Source organism: Mesitornis unicolor, unplaced genomic scaffold, assembly GCF_000695765.1.
Source record: "Mesitornis unicolor isolate BGI_N332 unplaced genomic scaffold, ASM69576v1 scaffold54770, whole genome shotgun sequence".
Taxonomy (NCBI): Eukaryota; Metazoa; Chordata; class Aves; order Mesitornithiformes; family Mesitornithidae; genus Mesitornis; species Mesitornis unicolor.
This window is the reverse complement of record NW_010159976.1, coordinates 3,175-17,731: the sequence shown is the minus strand read 5'-3', so window position 1 is coordinate 17,731 and position 14,557 is coordinate 3,175. Positions and strand designations below refer to the sequence as shown.

Below are 14,557 nucleotides of genomic sequence, written 5' to 3'. Positions count from 1 at the left end.
CCAATTATTATAATAATAATTATTATAATAATTCTATATTTATATGTAATCTTTAATTTATTTTTTATTAATTTATTTATTAGTTTACAACTCAGCAATGATTTTACAGGCACATCTACATGAAATGCATGTATGCCTTGGAAATAATTTGTTCAAAAATCCTGGATAGCTGGTAATGCTGCCGCTAAGTAGGGAAAAATACCTTTTTGTTAATGGCTCACAGTTCAACAGACAAGAATTACCTGTTTGCCTGAAAAGTGTGTAAGTAGTTTCAATGTAAGGTTCATGTCTTTTTAAGTAATTATTTTCTTCACCTCGTAGGTACGTAAGGAATATGGCAAATGCTTCCGACATTCCTACTGCTGTGGTGGGCTACCAACTGAGAGCCCCCACAGTTCAGTGAAGGCATCAACAACAAGAACCAGTGCTCGCTATTCCTCTGGTACTCAGGTAACACAGATTTTGACAGCATCTTTTAATTAACCTTATTTATAAAAAGCCTACTGAGATGGGTTCTGATCAGAAGCACTAATTGTCTTCTCAGTATTAGCACTTAGATGGCAAGTACAGACTTCTGCGTAGTAAAATTGATTCTTTGAAACATTTCCTTTTACTTCAGTCTAATGCAAACACCTTATTTTTCTTGTAATTAGGGGCTGGTTTCTAGGAAGATTTATACCACCATGTTTCATCTAAATGAAATTTAATAAATCAGAGTTTTAGTAACAAAAGCAGGAGTTTCATTCTGTGCTAGAAGAAGGGCTTGCTTTAGGCCAAAATAAACACACATGTTCTACGTAATAGCACATAAGTAGGAAAAAAACGTTTTTGTAACTCAGTGTGCTTCTATCACTGCTTTATGTTGACAGAGTCGTATAAGGAGGATGTGGAATGACACTGTGCGAAAACAATCCGAATCGTCTTTTATCTCAGGTGACATCAACAGCACTTCAACACTTAATCAAGGTCAGTCACTGGGAACATTTCCGTTGTAGAAGCATTAAATTTTATACAGATCATTTAACACAGAAAAGAATGTTTTGAACAAAAATTCTGGAACAGATGTTCTCTAAAAGCAGAGTTTTTAAGCCATCCACCAGCACATTTTAAAACCATGTTCCCTCAGCTGGCCCCCTGCTATAGAAGTTGAATTCTTCCATTCGTGGGAATGTATTTAAATAAGTTTCATCAATAATTTAACTTAAAAGCAAGATCATAATTTTAAATGTTTCCTAACCTTTATAGGTTAAATCTGAACCAGAAATATGACTGCAGTAACATTCTAATGAATATTTGACTATGATTTTTAGGTGCAGAAATTTTCCCAGTGAAATCTAATTGATACCATTTCTATGCAAAAGATGTCTGTAAAGCATTTATCTTTTCTATTTTAAAGAGCATCGTACCTGTCACACGGGATAGAATCCAGATTTTCAGGCACAGACACGCCAAAGTTCCAAATTTCTCAGCTCAAATACTTTGAAGTCTGTAACCTAATTCTCATGTCCAGTTAGAAGACAAGGGTATTAACCAAGACACAATGTCCTTTCCTTGCTCCCCATCCCCCTGTGTTTTTTAAGGCAGTTTGAGGTAGCAGTGGAGCGAGGACCGCTCTGTGCAAGCCAGGTTCAAAGCCTTCCTAGGAGAACACCACGTCGCCCTGATCCCTGAGCCCATTGCTGCCAGTTCCTGCTCAAGTCAGGAAGTTTCAACCAGCAAATTCACCACTCTCAGGGCTGCTGTAAAGCCCTCCTCAACCACAACTAGGAAGTCTTCCTCCCTTGTTTCTTCTCAAGATTTGGGAGTAGGGACATGTACTTAACTGACATTTACTTTGGAAGTAAAAAGTATGGTATTCTGCAGAAGGAAAGATTTCAGAGCCCATGATTCTATTTTTGCTGTTTGGCATATAGGAAGTGGGTCAGACCTGTGTCTCATGGCTCCCCTCATTTGAATCTTGTATCTTTCCATCGCAAAATCAAAATTAAGTAACTTCTCCTAAGTAGAAAATGTCTGTTTTTCATGCCCAAGAAAGGAGTACATTCTCTTCCTGTGCCTTATTAAAAGCCTGTAAATACACGATAGATAAAAGTCTGGGATTTCACCGTAATTTGATGTCTCGGACTCCTGAGGTTTGCTCTAACCATGCTGCACTCAGTTAATTCAGAGCTGAACAGAGGTCTTGGAAGCTTCTCCCCATTTCAGAGTTCTGATCTCAAGTCACTCTCGATGTTCTGCCATGATCAGAAAAATTGATACCATCTTTATTCAATTATAATGCTGCACTATCTCAGTGATACATACGTATAAGGGCAGCTTAGTAATTAATGGCAAGTGTCACTTTGCCTTTAAAATAAAAGTCAAGCTTTTAAAGGTGGTAAAAATTTTAGATTGAACAGGAACTTTCTCTTAACTATAAATTACAGGTAATAATTACCGAGATTAAACATGGTATACAAAAGAAACCCCTTGCCAAATATATTTCAGTTAGCATTTCTAGTAATAAGTACAACTGAAAAAACCCTTTTAGTTATTCACCGATAGAAACTTTCAAATAAGATTAGCATAATCAGGTAATAATTCTCTGAATCTTAGAATTTAGTGCTCGTTTCTGCTACCAAGTAACTCTGGTAATACAAAAGCATTAAGATTTGGAATATATACTGCCTTTTCCTTGCCAAGGAAAAATATCCATACAATGTACCTGGCTCTTTAGTTGTCTGGAGGTCTGTATTACAATGATCTGATGTACTGCTCTGCAATACAATAGAAAAGAAAGTGGAACTTTACCTTAATTAAATGTTTAAAGTGTGTTTTAAATCACAGCATTTTGTGTTTGGGGTTTTTTTGTCATTATTCCAACCCATTTTTTTTCTAGTAGTTAGAAATCAGAGATTGACTTTTTAATAATTTCTTAAAATATGCTGATTTTTTTGCCTAATTGTCTTAAGAGTTGTTTAAACGGTGTTGCATTAACATGTAAAATGGATTTTTTAAAAAATCTGCTCATGTAGTATTTTACTTCGTCTTACAGTGTTTGTAAACCCATTGCTTAAAGAAAATTTGTCATTCAAGGAGTTCCTTTTTTAAAACCTGGTAGATAAACGTGCAGCATGAATGTCCCAGGAGAAAATGTGAATGCTCTGATTTCTTAGAGCAAATATTTTGCTTTCCCCTCAGCATGCATACTTTTGCATATACTAAGATATGCTTCTCGTAGTTTGTCATCCACTGTCTGTTTGAAAACAGCCATTCCCTTCCACTGTCCGTGTGTTTTTAATAAAGTGAATAACAGCTCTGATCCTGTCATAAGAGATTTTTCAATACCTTTCAGTCTGCGCAACTCAGTTGTCTCACTTCTGGACAGAAGTGTTCCATACGATCATTTTTAAAGTTCTAATAGCTTTATGTAGTACCTTGATCTCTACACATTTAATTGCTATTCTTGTGTAACGGTGATTTTGTATACATCAGTAAATGTCACTCTCACCAGATGTTTACTTTGGGGATTTGGACAGCACCTGTGAATTACTGAAATCTGACTGTATTTTCCTACTCCCGTTTCAAATACATAGCTCAAATATATTCAGAAATTTTCAGCTGAATTACATTTGACAAGTCCTACATGATTCATGATGACTAAAAAATATTCTTTATTGAAACTGTCAGCCTAAAATTAAAGAACTGACATTTTTTTCTGTTTCTTTTGCTTTAGGAATGACTGGCAATTACCTACTAACAAACCCTCTTCTTCGACCACACGGCACTAACAACCCCTATAACACATTGCTCGCTGAAACTGTTGTATGTAATGCCCCTTCAGCTCCCGTGTTTAACTCACCAGGTGTGCTTATACTTCCTGAATAAAACCGCTTTTCTTGGCTCGCTCCAAATCCCTTCTTCTCCCTAGATAGAAACTCAAGTTGCAATACCCTAGCTGTACATTGTGAATTTCTGTCAGCTCGAGAAATAACAGTATTGCCGATGTCAGCTTGTAAAACTGCACTATATTATAGTAATGCCTTTGCCGTAACAGTATTTACCAATAATTATCCATGTTTTTAACACAGGTGGCATAAATCTTAATATACTATTACAGGACTGACACCCCATGGTCCGAGAGCCCATCTTCAAGATATATATCACTTAGAGGTATCATGTCTATGCAATATAAGGTTGACTCTAAAGGTTGCTGAGAAAAATCTCCTTCTGGAACAGATTATATTGAAATATAAAACGCAGCGCAAGGCATCTTGACACCTTTGGATACCCCAGTGTAGAAAATCGTATCCAGCGTCAAACGGATCTAAACTATAGTATAGTGCAGCTTTATGGTAGATCATTTTCCAGTACGAAAATCTGGAGATTAACAGTTAGAACAGTTTAGTTCTGTAGGAATAAGGGGTGTCATCACTTACCTAACATTTTGTTGTCGCATTATCTAGTTGCTTTTTTTAACTGCAGTGCAATTCATCAGTGAATATATAGCAGTTACTGTTTGATGAGTCATAAGATCACTGTAGTGTAACTGGAACGATAAATCTTTGATAAAGAGCTCATAAAACCTTGTTTCCAGTTTTTATTTCAAGTTTCCTTTTTAACTGAACTGTAGTTTCTATTTTCATTCTCTTGTTTTCTTACTTTCCTTATGCTTTCCTCTAGCAACCTACAGAGAGACAAGTATGGGAGTAAAACTTAACTTTGCCTATCAAATGTAAATTTTTTCAGCATGATTTTTAATGGGCACAATTAAAACATAACTAGCGGTCATGAAGTAGACTCAGCGGGCAAGTGGTTCACAATTTGCAAATGAAAAGTTTCCACATTCAAAAAGTACTTGCGTACTGCTTTTTGGGAGACATCATGAGGTCTGTAGCAAACCCGATTGCTAACAGAGGTTATGCAATGCTGAAATAATTTGCTGTTTAAAACTGAAGCAGTGTCAAGCAGAAACGCTTAACAATTCACTTATATTTTTACATTCCCACAGTAATCTTGCTACAGGCTATGGAAAGATTTCAAATGAATTACCTGATCATGGGCGACAAAATTTGCCTCATCAAGCCAATTTGAATATATTCGAGCATGCTTAACTCTGCAGTGTATCATAGAAAACTCATTTTGGATTATCAGATATATTTTGGTATCTGTTTAGCAGAAGAAAAGAGAATTAAAATTATAGAATTAAATCACTTTCATGAGGGAAATGAATGCCAGCATGCGGTCCATGTGTTGTCTACTTTTATAAATGCCATATGTTCTGCGCAGCTAAATCCATTGCAAGAGAAATCTTGGAACATATATGAGATTGCAAAACTACAAAGTTGTTTAATCAAAGCTTAAAGAGACCTTTCAAAGAGCGCTCATCACTGCTTAAATCAGTACACATGGAGAGGACTTAACAATAGCAGAAATACAAAATGATTTGCAAATTACTCAGAATTTATTTGGAAATTATTTCTCTGTTTTGTAAAGTTGAAGACAAAAATCTTTTCATGAGAAAGCACAATTACTTTTTAATTGAAAACAATATTTCCAAAGAAGATTGAATTTTCTAGGATAAACTGCAGCTTTAATTATGAAAAAAACCAATGAAAGAAAAGAAAATGCAACAAAACGGGGAAATGTGTAATCTTTTCCAAAACAACTTTTTTCTTATACTCCTCCAAGCCTTGCATATAATGCAGCAGCCTCACAGTGGTCAGTCTCATTTCAGTAACGTCACTCCATTCTTTCTTTACTTCCAGACATATCTGTAGATAAAGTGATTTTCTAGGAGTGCTCTAACCATCTGACTTTCCATGCTTCAGACTGTTTAATTTCTTTCAAAGTTTGTTATTTTTCTTTTCTTTTTCCTTTGCTTGCGAAGCACTGTGCTGTCATAGTTTACATGTCTTTGTGTCTATAGGAAAACCTCTTCTTTATCGTGTTACCAAAACCAAACAAAGCCAAAACCAAAAGCATAAAGACCTTAATCATCATAAGACTTCATTTCCCCCCCTTAAACTTCTTTTCATGTTTCCAGCAGACTTACCCAATCTGTCATTCCTCCAGCAGCTATGAGATATCAGCCGTGGCTGATTTCCTCTTCCCATTCCACAACTAATATTTATTCTTTGGTTTAATTTCTGTGACCCATACTTAGAGAAATTCCTAACATTTCTGCATTTGACTTCCATGCCCATGGTAACTGTGGGCTAACTCTTAATTAACTATTCTGGTTCATTCAGCGCTGTCACTGTGACTGATGCAGACTGCAGGCAAACTTTGACCTTTAGAAGCCCGGGGCCGTTGTTGGCAGACAGAATATTAGTGCAAAAAAATTACATTAAGTGGGAAAAGAAAAGCTGTTATTGCTTAGTAATCTAATTTGCTGAACCCTTGCTCTGACTAAGTTGCTGAGAAGCTCAGTAATTCTTCATCATGTTACAATAAATCATTTTACTTTCTTTTATATATCAGCTACTCTTAGGCCAGATAGCCTGAGCAGACAGACATGATGTGAGTTGTCCAAAGTGAGTCATTCCACCTGCTGTCTATCGTGTTGTTGGATGGTGCTTGTGGGCCCTGGTCCCTGTAGTGTGAAAGATGGCTGTCCTTGTTTGACATAAATTCTTTGTATTTATCCATTTTTTCATTCTTTTCTTTACTTCATCTCAAAAAAAAAGGGAAACAAATGTTAGAAATGTTGTTAAAGTAGTTGCCTGCCAGTTATGTGGGTTTATGTTGTACATTTACCTTCAGTTATGTCTGTGATCTAATTCCTTTTTAATTTAGTGTTGTTTAGGACAAATTCTGTTAATTTTCTTTTTTCTAAATCATGGTGGTGTACTTCAAAACATAGCTGTTTCCAAATGAATTGCTTTGCATTACATATGCAAGGGCATGGAGTGAACGGTTCCTTGTGGAAGAGTCACAGAATTGACACCAAATTAAGAAATTAAAATGCCAGTATTCCCCACAGGAAATACGCGTTACTGTTTTTAAGATGCATCTTTCCTATGAGGTGTGCAACTGTTTACATTTGGGAATGTGCAATAACCTAACTTTCCTCAAGTCTCACTTCCAAGTACAACTTTGTCCTGAACTACATTAAAGAATTTTGTTAAAAAAGAAAAAGTTGAGCGGTAAAAAGCGCACCGGGCAATAACCAGAGCTGTCCTTTTCCGTTTCAGGACATTCACTGAACAATGCCAGGGATACAAGTGCCATGGATACTCTACCGCTAAATGGTAATTTCAACAACAGCTACTCATTGCGCAACGGAGACTATAACGACAGCGTGCAAGTTGTAGACTGTGGACTAAGCCTGAATGATACCGCGTTCGAGAAAATGATCATTTCAGAATTAGTGCACAACAACCTGCGGGGCAGCAGCAAGAACCACAACCTGGAGCGCACGCTGCCAGCCAAAGCCGTGATCGGCGGGAGCAGTAGCGAAGATGACGCCATCGTGGCAGACGCCTCATCTTTGATGCACAGCGACACCCCGGGGCTGGAGCTCCACCACAAAGAGCTCGAGGCCCCGCTCATTCCTCAGCGGACTCACTCCCTTCTGTACCAGCCCCAGAAGAAAGTGAAGCCCGAGGGAACCGACAGCTACGTCTCCCAGCTGACGGCCGAGGCTGACGACCACCTCCAGTCCCCCAACAGAGACTCTCTTTACACGAGCATGCCCAATCTCAGAGACTCTCCGTATCCAGAGAGCAGCCCCGACGTGGAAGAAGATCTCTCTCCCTCCAGGAGGAGTGAAAACGAGGACATTTACTACAAGAGCATGCCAAACCTAGGAGCTGGCCACCAGCTTCAGATGTACTATCAAATCAGCAGGGGTAATAGCGACGGCTATATAATTCCCATTAACAAGGAAGGATGTATTCCAGAAGGAGATGTTAGAGAAGGACAAATGCAACTAGTGACAAGCCTTTAATAGTGTAGCAAAGAAATATTAAAGGCCACGTACAAGTATTAAAAGGACTGAATTGGCCCCGTGCAGGCTCCCTCATATCTGCTTGAAGAGACAATGCTGTTGACCCTGTGGTTCTCCAGTGACGGGGCTGACTGGACCTCGCAGTTCTGTGAATTTTTATAAAACAAAAACTTTGTATATACACAGAGTATACTAAAATGAATTATTTGTTACAAAGAAAAGAAATACCAACAAGGTATTTTAAGATATCTTCTGCTGCTGAATTTAACAAAATTGTGAAAAGAAAAAGAGAAATAAACACTTTCCAGCCATTTTACTGCAGCAGTTTGTGAACAAAATTTGTAAATATGGCTGCACCATTTTTTTTTCCTAGGCCTACATTGTATTATATACAAGACGTAGGCTCTAAAATCCTGTGGGACAAATTTACTGTAACTTACTGTTCCTGACAAGACTTGCAAAAGCAGGAGAGACATTCTGCATCAGATTGCAGTTCACTGCAAATCTTTTCCATTAGGGCAAAGATTGAATACATGTCTAACCACTAGCAATCAAGCCACAGGCCTTATTTCATATATTTCCTCAACTGTACAATGAACCGTTCTCATGAAAAAAATGGCTAAAGAAATTCTATTTTGTTCTATTGCTAGGGTAAAATAAATACATTTGTGTCCAACTGAAATATAATTGTCATTAAAAAATAATTTTAAAGAGTTTGAAGAAAATATTGTGAAGAGCTCTTGGTTGCACATATGTTATAAGCTGTTTTTCTTACACTGTTCATAGTACGGTAGTATGTTTAAAAGGCAAGCTCTACCCGTTTTCACTTATTTTTCACTGCAAACAGTGTTCTGCTTTGACAAGTTAGTTTTTATTCTTACGTTTTGAATTTTTATTGCCAAAAAACCATAATTTGGGGAGGAAATTGTTTTAGAAGCCAATTATGCCAAGCCTTGCACAAATCTGGTATAGCTAACAAAGATTGTAACTCAAGTCCCTGTTCATTCTTTAATCAGGGTTGGGTGGTCAGGGGTAAAGGGGACACTGGACACTTCTCACAAGCTTTCTCGTGAATAAAAGGTGCCTGTCCTTTAAAAAAAAATAAATAAAACATAACTATTACTCTTCCATATTCCTTCTGCCTATATTTAGTAATTAATTTATTTTATGATAAAAAATCTAATGAAATGTAAATTGTTTCAACAAAATTCTGCTTTTTTCATCCCTTTGTGTAAACCTGTTAATAATGAGCCCATCACTAATATCCAGTGTAAAGTTTAACACCTGTTTGACAGTAAATAAATGTGAATTTTTTTCCAAATAGGTAAATTGTGCATTATTAAGTACAAAGCATAATTGGCATCAGCAGTGCTTCGACCCAGCTGTATCCTGCTTAGACTGGCTCCTTTACGTTTCATGATTTAAGTGTTGAGAATACAATAGAAACTGGCTATAGAGCTCTACAGAGAAAAGGTCATCTTTACTATTCATTACTCCAGTCACAAATGATTAGGATCAAACTCAGACATAGCAGGGTCATTAGGAAAATGTACTGTAATTTCGTATATTTACGTAACTTTTAAGTAGTCATCAGTACTGAAATTAAAAGTAAGGTGGTAAACACCACCATCATATTCTGGGCAACAGTAATTAGCAGTTAATTATTAGTGATGAAGATACATTGTTGCAGTGGGGTAAACATGGATAAGCAGCATTTGGCTAGCACGCTGAGTGCTATCCAAATAATGAATCCATCACGGCCCTGTTTTGAGTTAGATAAATAGGCACGACTGTCCCCGTGTTTATCAGACTGGAGAGCTGCAGAAGGCAGCTGATGCCCGAGTTGTTATCTACAAATCAGTGGCAGAACTGGCAGTCTGAAGTCTTTGCTGCCTTGATTCCCAGGCCTCTCTTGTTCCCTCTCTCAGTCAGGGCCTCTCAAAGATAACGCCAAGGACTTCGTTTGTCACAACTTCCAAAATTGTGGCCTTCCAAGTAACTCTAAAACGAATGTGCTGTCATCACACAGGCCACAGTGTCATGTGTGGCAGCTGTCGCGATACGTGTGAGAACAGCAACATGTCATTTGAAAGCTCTATCAATTCTGTTACCTTCATATGCATTGGGATTATAAAGTCCATTTGGCAAATAATAAACCAGTGCATTTTGAAAAAGTTTGCATTTCAGAAGAATATTTTGGGCAAGACTTCCAGCTGTTCAGACAATTCAAAGTGTAAAAAAACCAAACCAACCCAAGTTGAGATGGAACTGTGGGTTTTGGGTCACCTCAATATGTCTGTAAATCAGGACTGTGACACCGTAGCAATTGTTCTTGAAGAAAAAAGCATCTTCACCACCAACCCTACTGGTAACACTTGCCAGTATGTTCCTTAACAATTAGAAATTACGATGTTTACAGTAGAATCCCTGGAACATCTAAAATTTAATCAGAAACTGTTCACTTCTGTTCAGTAGAGATGCTTTAAAAATCTGAAGTCTCTATGAAATGAGAATTTTTTGCGATTCAGGGTACAGAGCAGACTCTTTGGAGCAAAAATTATTCCCTTGGTCTGTCTGGCAACTTAAAAGCATACTTGCTGCCTTCTAGCTAGGAAATCATGTCTTAGGGATTTAAAAATTGTGGTGCTCAAGTAGTTACAGTACTCATGACCTAATAACATCGCCAACTCTCAGCAGAATCTTCAACCCTAGTTCGAGCAAGTACTCCTTTGTGTCTCACTAAAGGTGGCAAAACTACATGCCGGAGAAAGGTTTGTAGCGTTGTGGTCTTAAATATATATTCAATTGCAAATGTAAGAATTATTCATAAAACAAGGAAATGTAGCTGATGAACCTAAGATGAACCAGCTGAACCTAAGTATCGTAAGGGAATTCTTTTGTTAGCTTCTTTGTAATGTAGATGTTGCTTTTTTTTTTTAGTGAACCTGGGTTTTTTTTACATGTTATGCTAGTGAGCGTCCTGTGTTTAGCTAGCAGCTAGCAGCCGATACCTCGCCAGATTTCTGTTGGTGTAACTTCTCAGTGTAGTAGGTTACAAAATAATTATATAGCCGACAGCTTATTGTAATTTCTTTATGTCCTCTCTCACCTTCCTGCCATCTTCTCTTGGGATCAGAAGGACAGAAGAATTCAGAGGAAGAGTTCGAGAATAGTGAAATAATGACAGCAGAATTAATGGAAACAAGCGTTTCTTCAGGGTCATCAGTTAACCAGTTCCTATGATGGTGCCAAGGATATGCTGCTATTTTAGGCACTGTCTTTCAGAAGAGCTGTAATTTTCTTATGGCTAGTAATCTCCTGTTAGTATCAGTGTTAACCCTACTGGCGCAGTTCAATTCTTCCTTGTAACTTCAGTCCAGTTATATTCATTCCTACGAAAGATTAAATGGGATGTGCATTTAGTGAACTGTTGTATAATGGTGCTATGCATTGTTTAATATAAAATACATCTCAATTCTACATAAGTGAACCATAACATGAAGAAATGCAACACTGGTAATACCTTTATAGTTAAAATTAACCTTTATCTGTGAATTCTACAATACACCTTTGCTTCTTTTAAATTGGAAATGAAATTACTAATAAAGTTTACATATATTCACTTATGTAGGCAATAAAAGGTGTTTCAAATTGACATAAATTATGGATAAAATATGTGTCATATTTTATGTCCTAATCTTTAAGGAATTTTTTTTCTGAACTCCTCAGACATTAACAACAACAACAAAGTACACAGTCCCTGTGTGCTGCTGTTATCCCACCTTGCCTCAAAACTAACAGAACTTGTTCTTGATCATATGACAACATACGCTAATGTAAAGTTTTATCCCTGAATAAAATTATTTTTCAAATCAAGAGAAACTACAGGCAGACAATTATGTAAACACACACGAACATCTTCACTGGGGTTTTATCTCACTAATTCTAGAGGACAACGGAGAATGAAAAGTGATGGGACACAGCAGTAATTCCTCAGCTCCACCTCAGCTGTAGCCCTGCAGAGACCCACACCAGGGAGGTCACAGTAAAGCATACCTTAGATTTATTTTTAATAGATGGTGACAGTCACCTTCCACATTTATGAAGAGCACTGCTACTATTTCACTAAGCAAGGGTCTTGCAGTATGGCTACACTAAGATAAGGGCCCCAGATTTATGGACGCTGCTGGCGTGCTCAGTCTCTACGCCACAACTACACCACAGGTTGGAAACCAGCTTTGCATTGAGTCAAGGATAAAAATTAGCACCGCCACAGCCCTGGAAGCAAGAGATCTGTGCCTCTCATTTATATAAACGCTTTGTAAATTAGTAGGAATCCAATTAATGGATCCGGCTCAATCATCCAGCTCTGACAAAAATCTGGAGTAAAGGTTCATTAGGACCCTGTCTCTCTCAACAGCATTCAGTGGTGGGATTTTTTTTTTTCAGTAAAATCCTTCATGTGGTTTTTAGAACGACAACTTCCAAATCCTTTTATTCATGCAGGATAAAGTCTCAATGGTATTTCATTAATTCATGCCTAAGAGCATTAATATCTCTTCTTACTGTATTATGTCATCATTAATCTCAGCCGCTCCCCATCAAAGTTCCTGGCACGTGAACCGGATCACACCATGGTGCAGCCTCAGTGGTTATAAATGCTACTGAAAATCATACAAGCCTCAGCTCGGCAGCCAGGAGATTTTAAAGGACCATGCCATGTAATGCACCAGCTGCTGAAGTCGTCAGTCCAGGATCCCAGGCGGGGAGAAGTCACAGTTGAGGAAATAATAACATTCAGAACAGGGAGTTTTCTCAAGAAAACTCTTCTACAGCAAAATTCAAGTAATTCTTACCCATTTCCTCCTCGGGTGCACACCTCCTTCTGTCTTTTGGAGTGGAAGCCCAGGCGCAATAGAGGTGCTGCACAGCCAAACAGTTTTAAGTTTAGCAACACCAAAGCTGAGCACAAAAGACACCTTTGCGCATTAAAAGGTCTGATTCACAAGCAGGAAGCAGCAGGTTTGTATCTGTGCGGGCTTTCCTGACAGATGCAAGCTCTCTGAATAAGCAGCACTGAAAAGCTGTCTGCAGTAACTGCTCCAGTCCTCTTGTAGCATAAGGATTACTTTAAAATAGCATAATGCTGCTGAACTTGCGGCCTCTATGATTACTTAAGAGAATGAGTCCCAAAGGTTAACGAGGTTTTCATGAAAATAATTCATTTTCATTCATTTTAAATATACCGCTTTGCTTCCTTTTGCTCTAGCAGGATAAATAGAAACTTCTTAGCTTGTACTCCTTACACCACTCATTGTTTTAAATCCGAGCCCTCCATCTCCCATTACTTGACACCTTTCTAAAAAAATCCTTGTTTTCAGCCTCCTCCGTGTCCTCTAATCATTTAGTTGCCAGTCCACACAATTATTTTTTTTGTCAGTATGCTTTAAAAGAGATAGTGCAAGAACAAAATCATGGGTGAGCTGTTACTGTTGATTTAGGGACGGAATTGCATTTTCTATTTGGTGCTTTTTTCTTTTTTGTCCACATGGGCTCACATCGTCTTTTATTTTCACACCGTATCCCTTCACAACACAATTTTTTCCACTGAGTTGATCATAGCAAGTAATGACCTACATAGTTATGGTTAATTTAGAACCTTGCAAAGCCTACACATACTTCCAATTATTTCCCTGACTGTGTGCCCAACCTTGTATTTGTCAGCATTGCACTTCATCAGCATCACGCTGCCCATGTATTCACTTTGTTAACCCAGGTCATTCACAAACGTCCCTAGTTCTGAATAACTGAAATAATTCCCTAACAGCAAACAGTGCCACCTTTCAGATAGCATGGTCATCCCTTCTTCCGATAGCCCCATTTTGAGTGCTGGGGCGCTACACCATTAGCCTTTTGCCATGATAAAATATTGACCATTCAATCCTGCTTTACATCTTAGTTTCTAATGCACAACTACTGTAGCTCTTACTTCCTCAAGACTTTCTTGCTTTAATGACTTCTTGGTAGGGATATTTTTACAAGGATTTTCTTTTTTAATCCAAATAAATTACATCAACCACTCCCTCCACTCTCAGCAGCTGCACGATTGACTTAATTTTAGTATGAGAGAGAGGCACAATTTTCTTGTCCTAAGCATTTACATCTCTTTCGGCAATGTTTCCTCTGCACCATGCGCTTAAATGAGCTGCTAGATGTCAAACCCAAAACAACCACTTAACTCTTCAAAGTGAAACTCATGTGGAATTTAGGCACTGAAATCCCACGGTACATCACTCACGGGTAAAACGGGCATCACTTCAGGGCCAGCAGTAATTCTAACCTTGTAGACGCACACATTTTTGTCACTAAAGACATCTTGTCATCTCATGTTCTGCTACTGCGTGTGTGCAGCTGTGTCACCACCGCGGAGGTGAGCCCAGGCAAGCCAGGTACCACAAGCAGTGTCGCTGCCTCGTCGTGTGCACCAGTCCAGAAATCAGGTTACAGTGGGGCTCCTTTCCTCCCCTTGCTGATGCTACTGTCCTGACAATAATTACCATTTGTCTGGAGATAAGAGATGAGCCCTGTAAGTCTGTGTAACTTTGCAGTGTCAGTGCCACCATCAAA

General features: G+C 38.1%; 1 protein-coding gene across 1 annotated transcript; it reads left to right on the top strand.

Moving 5' to 3' along the window:
- Positions 1–321: 321 nt before the first annotated feature.
- LOC104543593 (latrophilin-2-like) lies at positions 322–9,251 on the top strand (the record flags this gene model as incomplete). Its single annotated transcript, XM_010188241.1, has 3 exons — positions 322–450; positions 870–966; positions 7,176–9,251. Coding segments are annotated over 3 exons (981 nt in total), but the record flags the coding sequence as incomplete, so codon positions are not given.
- Positions 9,252–14,557: the final 5,306 nt, after the last annotated feature.